This window comes from Protopterus annectens, chromosome 8.part1 (assembly GCF_019279795.1).
Source record: "Protopterus annectens isolate FY-2018-M chromosome 8.part1, PAN1.0, whole genome shotgun sequence".
NCBI classification, from domain to species: domain Eukaryota; kingdom Metazoa; phylum Chordata; order Ceratodontiformes; family Protopteridae; genus Protopterus; species Protopterus annectens.
In genome coordinates, this window is record NC_056742.1 from 268,025,639 (window position 1) to 268,040,470 (window position 14,832).

The 14,832-nt window shown below is 42.6% G+C and overlaps 1 protein-coding gene across 1 annotated transcript in view; it reads right to left on the reverse strand.

The window, feature by feature from the left end:
- Positions 1–746: 746 nt before the first annotated feature.
- LOC122810303 overlaps positions 747–14,832 on the reverse strand; it is a 189,974-nt gene continuing 175,888 nt past the window's right edge. The window contains exon 6 of the mRNA XM_044081862.1: positions 747–2,168. Within this exon, the coding sequence (XP_043937797.1) occupies positions 1,992–2,168 (177 nt within the window). The 3' untranslated portion in view covers positions 747–1,991. The remainder of the gene's footprint in view (positions 2,169–14,832) is intronic.

Below are 14,832 nucleotides of genomic sequence, written 5' to 3' on the forward strand. Positions count from 1 at the left end.
TCAGTGGTATTCATTACTCCCATTTTGCTATCTAGTTACATGTAATAAATCGGAGCCACAGCTATCCTTACCCCTAAACCATTCATTGTATGAACACAAATCCTGTCCTAGGTAACCACTGGGACCTAGGAAACCTCAGTGGCCAAGCCAGTCATATAAAAGAACTGAAATATCAGACCATTTTATAAGTCACATCAACATTTCTTATGAGAAATGACCTGTACCATGCATAATGTACTCCTTTGAGTGGGAGCAGGTGTTGTGGTAGAATTCACATTAATACAATTATCACCAGAGGTTTACAGCTGTGTGCACACTATTTTGAAGGGGTTAATTTTTTGCTGTAATAACCCCAGTATGGAGCCACAATGGAATCACCTGTATAACATAATGCTGTGCTGCTTCTGTACTTTTGAGGTAATGTGAGGTTACTTTGAGACTATGTTGTTGCTGCTGGAGCAGATCACCAAACCAATAACAAAAATAATAATCATACACTTATCACTGGTTTTCTACATGAGTAAATGTAAATTATTACAAACAATGTCCTGTTCTGGAAACACCAGAGGCTACAACTGTACGGGTCTATATCACATAGTCAAAGTTTAATAACTTCGAACACAGAATGTTCGAACCATCCTGTTTGAAGTTAAAAAACTTTGATTATGGATAAAAAAAAAAAAAGAAAACAAAATAAACTGTTGTAAGCAGGGGGGCAAGCCCCCCCTGCACCCCCCACTACTTAAATATACCAACTCTGAGATCGCGCCACATGGAACAAAATGGAAACCTCCAATTATGGAGATTTCCATTGAAACGCTTGCACTAGTGGAAATTCGAACTTATGGTCTCGACCATATGAGGTTTGGACATGCAGAAGTTAAACTATCTGATAGGAACCCCAACAGTGCACATTCTGCTACTAGAGGATATAATGGTTATTAAGCTCATATGACAGATGCAAAGTACTGCAGTAAACAGTAGGAAAGTTGGATCTTCCATCACTTGGATGATGAACATCAGTGTTTCTTCCTTATTTGGGCTGAAGGTTTGTTGCTCTAAGAGCATGTGACATGGCTGCTGTGTTCTGCAATGGAGTCTGGGATACACTCATCTGAAGCAGCAGCACTAACCAGCATTAAGCCAATACTGACTGGTGTTTGTATATGCACGGAGGCTTGAAAGACTTTGTTTTGCTTAAACTAATACAAAAGACCCTTTGCAATAGATTGGGAATGTTTAAGCTCGCTGGTTATCCCATTTGCAAGTAGCTGACCTTATAGCATCAGGACGTTCAAAGCTACATAAATACTGAAATGGGACAGATTGTAAAAGCTTTGTCCAGAGGTCCTAACCTAAATAGGTGTAAATATATTTCACATTTTTTTAGCAAGCTAGGTCAGCTGTGTAGAACATAATTTTATAAGTTCAAAATTTGGGAATGGTATAGAAGGAAGATCAAATCCATACCTTCCCACATCCATACATCTTCCTGCTTTATTTAATATGACTAAGAAAAACCTACCTTTTTTAAAAACATGAGAGGTATGGAATGCAAATAGTAACAATAATAATGTCTCATAATTGTCACTGTTGTTCTACATGAGCCAATATAATTTATTTCAAACAAGGTTCCTTTGTGCCCAGTGCAGTTCACACTGACTCTTGCTCCCAAATGATTATATCTCTACTTCTCCAGCTCACAGTCATAAAAGATTTCTTCCTGAAAGAGGTGTTTGGTGAATTAATAAGCAGATGACAACAGTAGCATCATGTGAGTTGCACAGCAATTTAGGAACCAAAACAGACAACTAGAACTGAAGCAGGCATGGGAATAAAGCACTGAGACATACAGAGCTGAGCTGGTAACTTTGTCTATGAAAACATTATAGTCCTAGGTGGTAAGGAAGCAAGGATGCAGTGGCTAGGGAAGGTGAACAGGACACAAGTGTCTTCACTAATGGTCTTCATAAACAGTCCTCTCAAAAAGCCTATAGTTTGCCTTCCAGAATCAGAGTCTTCAGATCAGATGGTGAGCTGACACACAGAACCCTGTGGGATGTAAGTCTCTTCTCCACAACCGAAGCTACTGCCTCTCCCACTTCAAGGTGGCTCACAGAGCCTGGAACCATGTGCTCTGGCATTCGGACTCCCATATTAATCTTCACCTGAGAAAACAAGCATATGTTTGGCTTATTAAAATTCCAGTTTATGTTTTTCTGATTTACTGACTTATATATCATGTTAAATTCTATTTATGAGGTTGCTTTACAGTGAATTTTTCATAGATTCTAAAGAACTGCCAGGACTACTGATGTATTACTGGAACAGGCCCTTGTTAGAATCTAAGGCAAAAGTAAATGAGAGACTCTTGCCTGCTAGTCATAGCTTACCTTGAGCTGGATGCCAGGGATGGCCTGCATCTGTCACCCCTGGGCTTCCGGATACTGGCCAAGGCTCTTGCCAACCCTATAGTGCCTTTTTTAGTTGGTGTTCCAAAGACCAAATTACCACTGTAACAGCTACAAACAAATGCAGTCTGAGGGTCATGCTGCTGAATGCTAGAAGTCTAAATCTCAAAATGCACTCACCCAAAGCACTCCTTACAAATGGAGAACATCGACATTTGTGCTGTAACAGAGACTTGGTTCAAGGCAGCAGAAAGCACCCCTGCACTACCAGGCTATAACTCATTCCACACTTTTCAGCCCCAGAACTTAGACTGAAGCTCCAAAGGCAGTGGTGTTTCCATATTCATAAAGGATGCGCACACCTCCAGACTGGTAGCCCAACATAATGCATCATAGATACTTCAGGTGCAGCTAACATTGGGTAAGACAGCGATTTAGGTTGTAGCCTGCTATAGGTCCAACACCATGTCCCAAGACTCGCATTCCACGTTTCTAAGCACCCTGAAAAATATTAGGGTCCAACCTAACACTCTTACTAGGCGACTTCAACTACACCTCCATTAACTGGGTAAACTACTCACGTACCAATACACTTGCCCAACGTTTCTTGGAGTTCATTAATTCCAATGCCCTGGACCAGCTCGTTCTCACCCCCACTACAGGTAGCAACATCCTTGACCTGGTCATTACTAACATGGGCGACCACTGCTCTTCACCAATAGTCAGCTCCTCCTTGGTTAGATACGACCACAAACTAATCACCTTGGAAATCCACATCCCTCCGACACCCCCACACCCCCCCGTAAAGGTAATCACCATGTAAACTTTCCAAAGCTAACTGTGGGCTCCTAAAAATAGAGGTGGCCAACTTCATGGCACCCACCCAAATGGAGAATAGTTGCGTGACCGCAGAATCATATACCAATGCACTGTACGAACATGTACACAAATGCATGGATCTTGCCATACCCAAAAGAACCAAGATGCTATCCTCCAAAAAAAAGAAGCCAATCTGGTGATCCCCTGCCATAAACAAACTACAACAGAAGGAGGAAACTGATGCAGTAAGGTGAAGTCCCAAAACTCCCTTATCATCCCCAACAAAAAGTTGAGATCCTTCATCAAATCCTCTAAAGCTAGCTATGAAAACAGAATTGCTGCAGATAGTAAAGACAACCACAAGGCCTTCTATAGTTATGTAAAGAATCTCCACGGCAATACCCAGATTTGCTCTGAGCTACTGCACAATGGTACCTCCTATACTGAGCCAACAAATATTGCCAGTATACTGGCCGACAGATTTAGTGCCAACTTTACCCCTCCCCACCAAAGGACCAATCATAATACCAGCAGATTGCCAGGCACCCAGTATTACTGCTGCACAGGTTAAAGCAGCACTGTCCAAAGCCAAGAATGCAGCTTCTATGGGACCTGACAATGTCCCTGTCTGTGTTCTGCATGAACTCTACAGAGTGAACTGGCACCTCACCTGTGTACTCTGTTCAATCACAGCCTCACCTCAGGCTTTGTCCCTATCAAATGGTGCACTGGTGCAGTCATCCATCTCCACAAAGGAGTAGTGACTACAGGCCCTGGGAACTATCACCCCATTAGCCTGTGGAGTCTGATATGCAAAGCTGTGGAATGCATCATCATGGGCCTAATAAACAAGGATACAGGGAATCTCCAAACTCTGGATCCCAAACAGTTTGGCTTTGAGAAGGGTAGATCATGCCTGCTCAACTTGTTCGAATTCTTTGAGTCAGTCACCAGAGCTCTGGATGAAGGCAAGGTGGTTCATACAGCCTACCTTGATCTGGCCAAAGGCTTTCAATACCATTCCCCACTCAGGAATCATAGCAAAATCTCACTAAGCTTGGCATCAACCCCTATATCACGAGGTGGGTTGCAAACTGGCTCACAGATAGAATCCACAGTGTGAAAGTAGCTGACTCCAAGTCAGACTGCTGACTAGTCACGAGTGGAGTCCCACAGGGTTTGGTCCTGCATCCTCTATTTGCTATCTACTTCTCTGAAGTCCAGGCCAACATAAAGGGACTCTGGCTGACAAAGTTCACAAATTGTTGCAAGCTGGGAGCTATTATTATCTCCCCAAGTGATCTTGACATCCTACAGAATGGCCTCACTGAGACCAATGGCTGGTGTCAGAACCATGGCTCCATGCCAAAAAATGTGTTGTCATCCCCTTTTGGAAAAACCTGGTTCCCATGAATTACCACATTGATGGTAGTCCACTGAACATAGAAGGCATTATAAGAGATCTGGGAACACAGGTTGACAGCAAACTCTCTCTTTTGATCACCACAGTGCCACTGTGGTCAGAAAGTCCTTCTATGTGGCACATCCCATTACTAAGGGTTTTGCATCCAGGATGAAAGAGGTAATTGTCTCCCTCTATTCTTCCCTCATTAAGCCAATCATCAAGTACAATGCCCCATTTGGCATGTACCTCACTAGACACCTGCAACAACTGGAGAGGCTGCAAAAGTACCTTTCAAAGAGGATCCTAGGCCTTAAACACTTGTCCAATATGGATAGACTCAAAAATTATGTCTCATATCGCCTACTTAGAGGCGATCTCTGCTTGACTTACAAAGCCATGTCTGATCCAGCTCTGTTAGAAATGCTACATCTAAAGAAATCCCAATCCCTCCACACCACATGCTCCAGAGACCTCAACCTCATTACCACAATTAACAGAACATACTGGAGGGGCAGGTGTATAACCCAGAGATTGCCCATGCTATGGAACAGACTTCCCATACATGTCAAGCAAAGCACCTTGCTGACCCTCTTCAAGAGGAATCTTAATGACTGGATGGGAAACAGAAAATTCACCCCGGGGATAACTCCAGTGACTCTACATGACAGAGGCACTGGGAACTAAGGTCAGGTGGCACTATGCCAGGGTAATCCTATGGCTAGGCTTGTAAAGACCCCAGGGCCATTAGCCTACTAAACACCTATGAACCTATGATATGGTAACATGGTACAATGTCCAGCAGCAGGGATGTCTTAAAACATTCCTTTATGAGTCAAAATAGAAGGTGGCTGTCTTACAAAGGAACATGTTATTTAATACTGTGAATGGAAAAGCCAGTGTCAGACAGCAACAGCCTGTCTAACTACCTGAGATACAAATATTCATAAAAAAACCATAGGCAGAGCTAAAATATGTAATTAGCATCTGAACAGATATTAAATTGTATTCATTCTCTGATACCTATTATTAATGTTTTCAGGAGTGTGGGTAGTCAGAGTCTATCCCAGCAGGGAATTATTGCAACACAAAGAGCCATTGCTGGACTAGATGCTAGCCCATTGCAGGATACACACACATACACCTGAAGACAACTTAGAGGCTCTGAAATTTATTTACCTGCTGGTGCTATAAAGACCCAACACCCATGTGGACTCTGGGGTGGCATTCAGACTCCATAAAGTAGACATCCCATCTAAAGAGTGACCACAGAATCAAGTGTTTTCGGGCACAGGGTCATCTTTGGCACCTAAGGTGCTTGACTGAGGAATAAAAAGAATCGTCTGGCACTTCTCATGTAAACCAGTCTGTTCTTCCCTAACTGCACTCCTCAGCTCTAAGTTGAAAAGCAAATAAAATAATGTCCATTATCCAATCTAATGCTCATCACGTACAGAGCAAGTCAGGTCAGTTCTTCCCAGGAGCAAAGAAAAAATAAAAGAAAGAAAGCTCTTTGCTTTCAAACTGTATCAAACTACTTGCTACATCTGCAACAAGCAGCTGCTACAGTTTATGTCACGCACAGAACACTAAAGTGCTTCAGTTGTGACTGCAAATGCAATACCAGCATTCATTTCTGAATGTCAGTAAATGCTGAAACATTTCCTCTCCTCCCTTTGTGCCCAGTCATTCTAGTCGGCATAAAGCCAGCCCTGGTCAGGCAGCAATGCTAACCGATGTACCATACTGTACCATCTTTGGAAATTTTAATGGTTTACAATAATTCATATAACCACAGAAGGATACAAAAACACCAACATAAAACATTTCTAATCAGACTGTGTAGCTCATGTGCAAAACGTTTACTAGTAATGGTATGGAAAAGTAACACTGTTCACATGTTCAAAGGCAGGACTGTGCAGCTGTGTAAGAGAAGGGAACAGTGTTACTACAGAAGATCCAATACATTCCTTAGGAAAGCAGCCTTCTTATTACTGCACAAACAGGTAACAATGAACAATACACTGCCTGAAAATGGCTCTGAAGTTATACTGCTTAAATATACACACATGCAGAAGCATTAAAATGAAATGCATATAAACTACTGAGAACTAATTTGTTGTATACTGTTTCTGCTCATCTATAAATAGCTGGTGAAAACACATTATTAGCCAGTTAAACTTGCTAAATCTCATGGGATCATAGGACCATAGGAGGTTACTAGACTATTGGCACTGCAGCCCTTATAAGCCTAGCCAAGAGTTTATCCCATGTTTGGAGAAGTCAGCACCCAAAGCCCCTGTGTAGCAGAGACACAGGTGAAATCACAGGGGTGAATTTTCTGTTTCCCATCCAGTTATCCATGTTGCGCTTAAAAAGGGATAATGAGGTACTCTGCTTGACATGGAGAGGGTGTCTATTCCACAGATGGGGGAGTCTCTGGGACACCAATCTGTCCTGCCAACAAGTCGCATTGATATCACAGACCAGGTTGAGGTTGCGTGTACAGGTTACTCGAGTGGAGCTTGACTTGCGGATATGCAGCAGTCCCATCAAGGCGGGGTCTGAGATTGCTTTGTATGCCAGAGAGAGGTCACCTCAGAAGAGTCTGTAGGAGACTGAGTAGAAGGAACAGGGCTTTTAGCCTATCTGTGTAGAGTAGATGTTTGAGGCCCTGGATTCTCCTGGTGAGGAACCTCTGTGGTCTCTCCAGCTGCTGCATGTGCTTTGCAAGGTACATGCCGAAGGTGGCATTGTACTCAATAATTGGCCTTATAAGAGAAGAATACAGGGATGTTATGACCTCTTTGTCCCTAGATGAGATACTCTTATGTATGAAGTGGGCCATGTAGAAAGCTTTCCGTACAACAGAAGCAACGTGGTGGCAAAAAGTCAGGTTGCTATGAACCTGGGTGCCCAAATCCCTCACTACTGATTGTGTACTTAGGATAACGTTATTAATGTGATAGCGTGTGGGTACGTCACTCTCCCCAAAGCGGATGATGCATTTTCTGGCATTCAGCTTGAGGCCATGTTTCTGGCACCAGTCATTTGTTTGGGTGAGACCCTCTTGGAGGATGTCCCCATCACTTGGAGAACTGATGATCGCACCCAGCTTGCAGTCATCTGCAAACTTTGTCAGCCATAGCCCACTGGTTTTGGCCTGCACCACAGAGAAGTATTTCCTGAACAACAGAGGCCTCAAGACTGATCCCTGGAGTACACCACTCATTATGGGTCTACTGCTTGAGGTGGCTTCTCCTGTTTTGATTAGGTGGGTTCTATCAGTGGGCCAGTTTGCTACCCATCTGGTAACATATGGATTGATTCCTAGTTGAGAGAGTTTATCTCTTATGCCTGAGTGGGGAATAGTGCTGAAGGCTTTGGCCAGGTCAAGGTAGGTGGTGTGCACCATCTTCTCCTTGTCCATGGCTTTGGTGACTGTCTCAAAGAAGTTGATCAGATTTAACAGACATGACCTCCCCTTGACAAAGCCAAACTGTGTGAGGTCTAGTGTTTGGAGGTTGCCAATGTCCCTGTTAATGAGGTCCATGATAATCCATTCCATGACCTTGCAGATCAGGCTGGTTATGCTGATGGGTCTATAATGTCCCAGATCAGTGGATGCTCCACCTTTGTGTAAAGGGATGACAGTGGCTGTCCTCCACTTAGCTGGGACAAAGCTGGTACTCAGGCTTTGGTCGAATTGGGTGCCTAATGGTGCTGCAAGTTCATGCCTGAGTTCATGTAGGATGCAGCCTGGGATGTTATCAGGTCTCATGGAAGCTGTATTTTTTGCCTTTAAGAGGGCAGTGATGACCTGTTTCCTAGAGATAAGGGGTGGGGGGCAAGTACTGGGGATGTCCTGATTTACTGACGGGGGAACAGAGGGAAGAAGTTTTTAATGAATCTGTCAACCAGTAGATTGGCTATATCTACAGCATTTATGTATGTGGTGTCCTTGACCACCAGTTCTGAATAAATCTGGGTTCTTCCTTTGAGACTGCGGACATTAGTGAAGAAGGCCTTATGATTGTCTCTAGTAGATGAGGCCAATTTGGACTTGAAGTTGGCTTTAGAGGATTTCACTAGTGCTCTTATTTACTTGTTCAGGCCAAGGAGTGATTGCTTCCAATTGGGCACCTGCTCCTTCTTGGTCCTGGATAGCAATTTTTTTCCTTTTGTTATATAGTGTATTTATTGCAGATATCCACCAGACAGGTTCGCTCTTCCTTGTGGAGGATGATTTTGTCCTGTCAGGTATTCCCAATTCCATGCAGCTATATAAATGGTCATATAGTACTTTGGTGTAGATTTGGATTTGGTGCCAGTTCCTACAGAGGGGGAGAGGGCTGTAAAGTTGATTATACCATCCATCAGGAGGCTGTAATCAGCTTTGGAGAAGTTCTTTTGTTTGACCCTAGCTAGAGGGGGGTCAGGGGAGAAGGTGACTTTATGGTTGGATCTTACCAGGGAGGATGATACTGTAGGGGTGCTGCAGTGGTTACTCGTGTTTGTTAATACCAAGTTCAAGATATTATCACCTCTTGTTGGGGTATCATCTAGCTGTTCCAATGCATTTGCATTGACAAAATCGAGGAATCTCTGGGAATGTGTGTTCAGGCATGAGTAGTTATGGTTGGGTAATTAAAGTCACTCATGATCAGGGTAAAGAGTTGAATCTTGATTGATTTGAAGAGGTCCAGATAGGTGGAGTGGCCATCTTGAGACAAATTTGGGGGCCTATAGCTAGCTATGATTTGAATAGGGGTGTTGTCAAGGGTTAACTGTTCCTGGAGTGTATCCTGTGCTTCATACTAGCCTGGAGGTGTGTGTGTCCTTTGGCTTTGCTGCCCAAAGTTTGGGGTCCGAATGTACGATAAGATGAGTAACTAGGTAAGACTGGGATGGTCTCCTCAGCTTTGAACCAAGATTCTGTGACTGCACAAATGTCAGCATCTTCCAGGGTTAAGAATGGTTGCAATGAGTGCAGTTACATGTTTAGATTTCTAGCATTTAGCAGTATGACCTTTAATTTGCTTTTTGTTGAAATTTTTTATGTTGGTAGTATCGACCTCATGACGTTTCCTAAAATAGGCACTATGGGAGACTCAGGGGCCTTTGCCAGAAGCCTGAAGCCCAAGTGAGAAAGATGCAGTCCATCTCTAGCAAAGCATCTTGGTCTGTCAATCATATCTTCCCAGGCTGTCAGGTACTGGATCCCCCGGGAATGACACCAGAAACTAAGCCAATTGTTAAAGTCAATAATTTTCTGTTTGTATTGAGGCATCATTCTGGGTGATGGTAGAATGCTGCTTAAGGCTAGAGACATACCTGCCTGGGACACATTCAGTGAGCTCAATCATGTCTCTCTTCATATAGTCCAGGGAGGTACGTCTCAAGTCATTCATGCCAACATGGGCTATGACAAAGTCATAACAGTACCTGTTGTTGAGAGACTTGAGTGCAAGTGTGATATGGTGGATTCTGGCACATGACAAACTAACCGTAACTTTCTCCTTATCCACCCTGGTGAGAGGCACATGTGTGTGTTTCACAATAGAGTCTCCTGTGACTAATATATTGGGTTTATGGTTAGGCCTTAGTGGTTGCGAGTCACTGGTGTGGACTATGCATGGTATGTGGTGTGGAGGGTTGTGAAGTGCGCATATGTTTTTGCCTCTGAGGTCTCCTTTGTTTGGGTTTGTTTTTGTTGAGAACCTCTGCATATGTGGGTGTGTGTTGTGCAGCAGTGGGTGGTGTTTGAGTAGTCATTGTGTTGACGACCTTCTCAGTGCCAGATATACTGACATGTGACAGAGACAGAGTATGCAATTGCATCACTCACAAATTGTGCTCCTAGGTTGTAACAGTAGAAGGTTGTACATGTACATGAGGCACTTCCTACACTGTCTCAGGATGCCCATATCAACCAGGCTGGCAGGAGAAACTGTAGAAAATTGTTCATCCATATTTGTCAGAATCGGAGTGTGAGAGGCCAGGGAGCACTAAGGAGTAGGCCTAAAGCCCAAGTGCTTAAACCAAAACTAAGAGGCTTAGAATAACACTTAAAATTAAAACATGCTAAAAACAAGCAGTAATGCATGCAGGAGAGAAGATGCAATGGAGCACTTTAGAGAACAAGTAGCAGAAAAAACAAAATGAAGTAATAGATTAGGAGGAGGAAACAAATACTGTAAAAGCAGCTGAATAAAGTTTTTTTTTTTAGTAAAGTGAGAAAGGAGGAACAGAAGATAATTCAAGGTTAAGAAACTAACGAGGTAGGCCTTCCCAAATGTTCTCTCTGTATTAGGTAGAATGACAGAATGACACTGGACAGGGAGGACTGTCCCAGATCAAATTTACAGTAGGGGCGGGCAACTGCAAAGACACCAAGTTTAAGAACAAGACAACAATAAGGAGGGATAGTGGGGAAACTATGCTACAGATACTAGCTACATTATTTTTGGCAGAAAATACTACAGAAATGTTTATCACAGCAGAAAAACAGCAGTGACACACTAAATGAAAGTCTTAAACAGATAAAGGAACAAAGAGACTCTAGATAATGCTTTCAACTGCAAACAAATCAGTTATATGAAACACTCCTTGGCAGGAAATCAGAACAAGCACATGCTTAACAAATGGATACACTCCTTGGCAGGAAATCAGAACAAACACATGCTTAACAAATTGAGAAAATTTCCAGTTAGTACCTTTCACACAGTGAAACTACCTAAAAAAGCTTTACAAACAGTGTGACAGTAACAAAAGTGATTTACAGGCCCTGTAAGGCAGACAATTTCAGTACAACAGTGCAAATTAGTTTATAGCAATAAAATACAATAAACACAGGCAGCAGACAATAAAAAGTGCTATAACTGGTTAAAATCAGCAATAACTAGTAAAAATAAGCAAAAAAAAAGAAAAGAAACAATACTTATTGTTATATATCACAGATCAGAGTTGTGGTCAGTGCCCCTCCTCCATTCAGCTCAGTGTGAATAAGCAAAAATCCTCTCAAAGGAAGGGCTTAAATGCCAGATAGTACAAAGCAGAATCAATTTAAAAAAATCTCAAAAGGACCAATGACTGCTTACTCCAAGCCCCAGATCAGCTAACCTGTATCAGCCAGTGGCCAATCAACACAATTCTTTCACTACAGTGAAGAATGGCTTCTGCTAATCCAAGATGGCCTGGATAATGTGCTCAGAACAGCCACTGCAAACAAACAACCAGGCTCAGAGACAGCAAACCTGAACTAGGCTATGCTCCAGCTGATAGCTACACTATTTTAGACAGAAAACACTACAGAAGTCTTTATCACAGCAGAAACCAGCAGTGAGACACTAAATGAAAGTTTTAAACAGATAAAGGAGTAAGGAGACTCTAGAGAATGCTTTTAACTGCAAACAAATCAGTTATATGATACACTCCTTGGCAGGAAATCAGAACAAAGAGATGCTTAACAAATGGAGAAATTTCCAGTCAATACCTTTCACACAGTTAAACTAACTTAAAAAGCTTTACAAACAGTGCGACAGTAACAAAAATGATTTACAAGCCCTGTAAGGCAGACAATTTCAGTACAACAGTGCAGATTAGTTTATTGCAATAAAATACAGTAAAACGTAGGCAGCAGATAAAATGTGCTATAACTGGTTAAAATAAGCAATAGCTAGTAAAAATAAGCAAAAAAAGACAAAAGAAAACAGGATACTTATTGTTATAGATCACAGATCAGAGTTGTGGTCAGCACCCCTCCTCCATTCAGTTCAGTGTGAATAAGCTTTTTATCTTACATAGCAGCATGCAATTTGGGGGGGTTTCCTACAGGGAAAAACTACATTATTCTCATGACCATTTTTGCGTTTGTAATTTGTTTTATTTTGTTTTATAACTATTTAATGGATAAAGTTAAGTTTCTGTCTCCAAGTGTAGTACCACAATGAGCAAATGTTTTTGACTTATAGGTTAGACAGATACATTTAAGAAGCAATCTTCAAGCTAGGAATGTGCATGTACACTTATATTCCACATAGTAAGATGTGGGATAGCTATATGCAAAGTATATCAACATTTTTTTGAATTAAATTATAGTAACTTTCTTTGTTACATCACTGTAGGGGGCATTCAGAAAAGTGTAGCATTTATGTGAAGCACTAATTTCAAGCAATTTAGCTAGATCTGCAAAGTAAATACATGTTTTTGCACTGCAATCAATCCTGCACACAAAAATCTAGCAATGTATACAATTATTTCCTTCATTTCTACAGCTGTTCATAGGTTCATAGGTTCATAGGTTCATACTAGGCTATCTGCCCGAGGGCATTTACAAGCCTAGCCCATAGTTTTGTGGCTTACGCCACCCCTTTAGTATGGGGAACTATACCCATTATTTTGCTGTGCCTCTGTTGAGCAGTGACACTGAGGTAATCCCTGGGGTATATCTGCGATCTCCCATCCATTGGTCAAGATTTCTCTTGAACAAGGCCAGCGAGGTGCTCTGCCTCACATATACCGGGATTTTATTCCACAGCATAGGGAGTCTTTGGGTGATGAATCTATCCCTCCAGCACGTCCTATTAATAGCCGTGTCGAGGTTTAAGTCTCCGCCCTTGTGGCTCTGACGGATCTAGATTTTTGAGGTGAAGCATATTCATCAAATCTGGGTTTGACATGGCCTTGTATGTTAGGCAAAGGTCACCTCTGAGCAAGCGGTAAGTGACTGAATAGAGCTGGAGTTCTTTCAGTCGGGCAGCATAGGACAGATGTTTGAGACCCTTTATCCTTTTGGTGAGGAACTTTGTGGCCTCTCCAGCTGCTGCAAGTGTCGGGTCAGATACATTCCGAATGGGGCATTGTACTCAATCATTGGTCTGATGAGTGATGAGTATAGGGAGACTATGACCTCCCTTGATCTAGATGAGAATCCCTTCATGATAAGGTGGGCAATGTAGAAGGTCTTCCTAACTACTTTAGCTACATGGGTGTCGAATGACAGACTACTATCAACCTGGGTCCCCAGGTCCCTGATAACTTCTTCTGTACTCAGTGGATTGCCACCTATTTGGTAGCTAGGGTAACCTTGTTTTTCCCGAAGGGTATGACTATGCATTTTTGGCATTTAACTTTAGGCCATGGCTCTGGCACCAGTTATCCGTTTCTGTGAGACCCTTCTGAAGGATATCTGTGTCAGATGTGTTTTCTACTATGGCGCCCAGTTTGCAGTCATCTGCAAACTTTGTCAGCCATAACCCTCCTGTGTTTGCTTGTACTTGGAAAAGTAGATGCCAAACAAGAGTGGGCCCAGGACTGAGCCCTGTGGTACACCACTTGTGACAGGCTTTGAGTCTGACATGGCGCCAGCAACTCTGACCCTGTGGGTTCTGTCACTCAGCCAGTTTGCAACCCATCTTGTGATGTATGGGTTAACATTTAAGCTGATGAGTTTTTCAATGATACCCGAGTGGGGTATTGTATCAAAGGCCTTCGCCAGATCGAGGTAGGCTGTATGGACTGCCTTTCCCTCATCAATGGCTTTGGTGACTGTTTCGAAAAAGTCAACCAAGTTTAGAAGGCATGATCTGCCTTTGACAAAGCCAAACTGGGATGGATCCAAAGTCTGCAAATTCCCTATGTCTTTATTTATGAGGTCCATTATGTTGATCATCCATCCATCCACAACCCCTTTTTTGCATTTTTGCACAAGGGGTCAGGGTGTCACTTCAACAATGACAATCATCTAGAGCAAAGGTTTACACCACTGGGTGTCTAGCCCTGCTGCAGTAGTTCTTCCACACCACACACTGACATGCACACTCACACCTATGGCCAGTTTAGAATGTCCAATCCACCTACTGCATATCTTTGGAGTGTTGGAGGAAACCGGAGCACCCAGGGGAATCCCATGTGAACAAAGAGGAAATGCAGACTCCACACACAAGGCATTCCAGCTGAGAATTGAAGTGGAGAACCTCTTGCTGTGAGGAAACAATGCTATACACTCAGCCACCCCTGACAAAGCGCAGCCACAACCCCACCCTAGCACTTATATTAAAAATCATTTCATAGCTTTGGGAGGTTACCATAGTACTACTACTGCATAACATGTAAAAAGGTTGATTAATAATGACTTTGTCCTAGAATGACCACTGTAATGGCTAGCCTTTCCTTTATGCTAATATACCAGCATGAGGC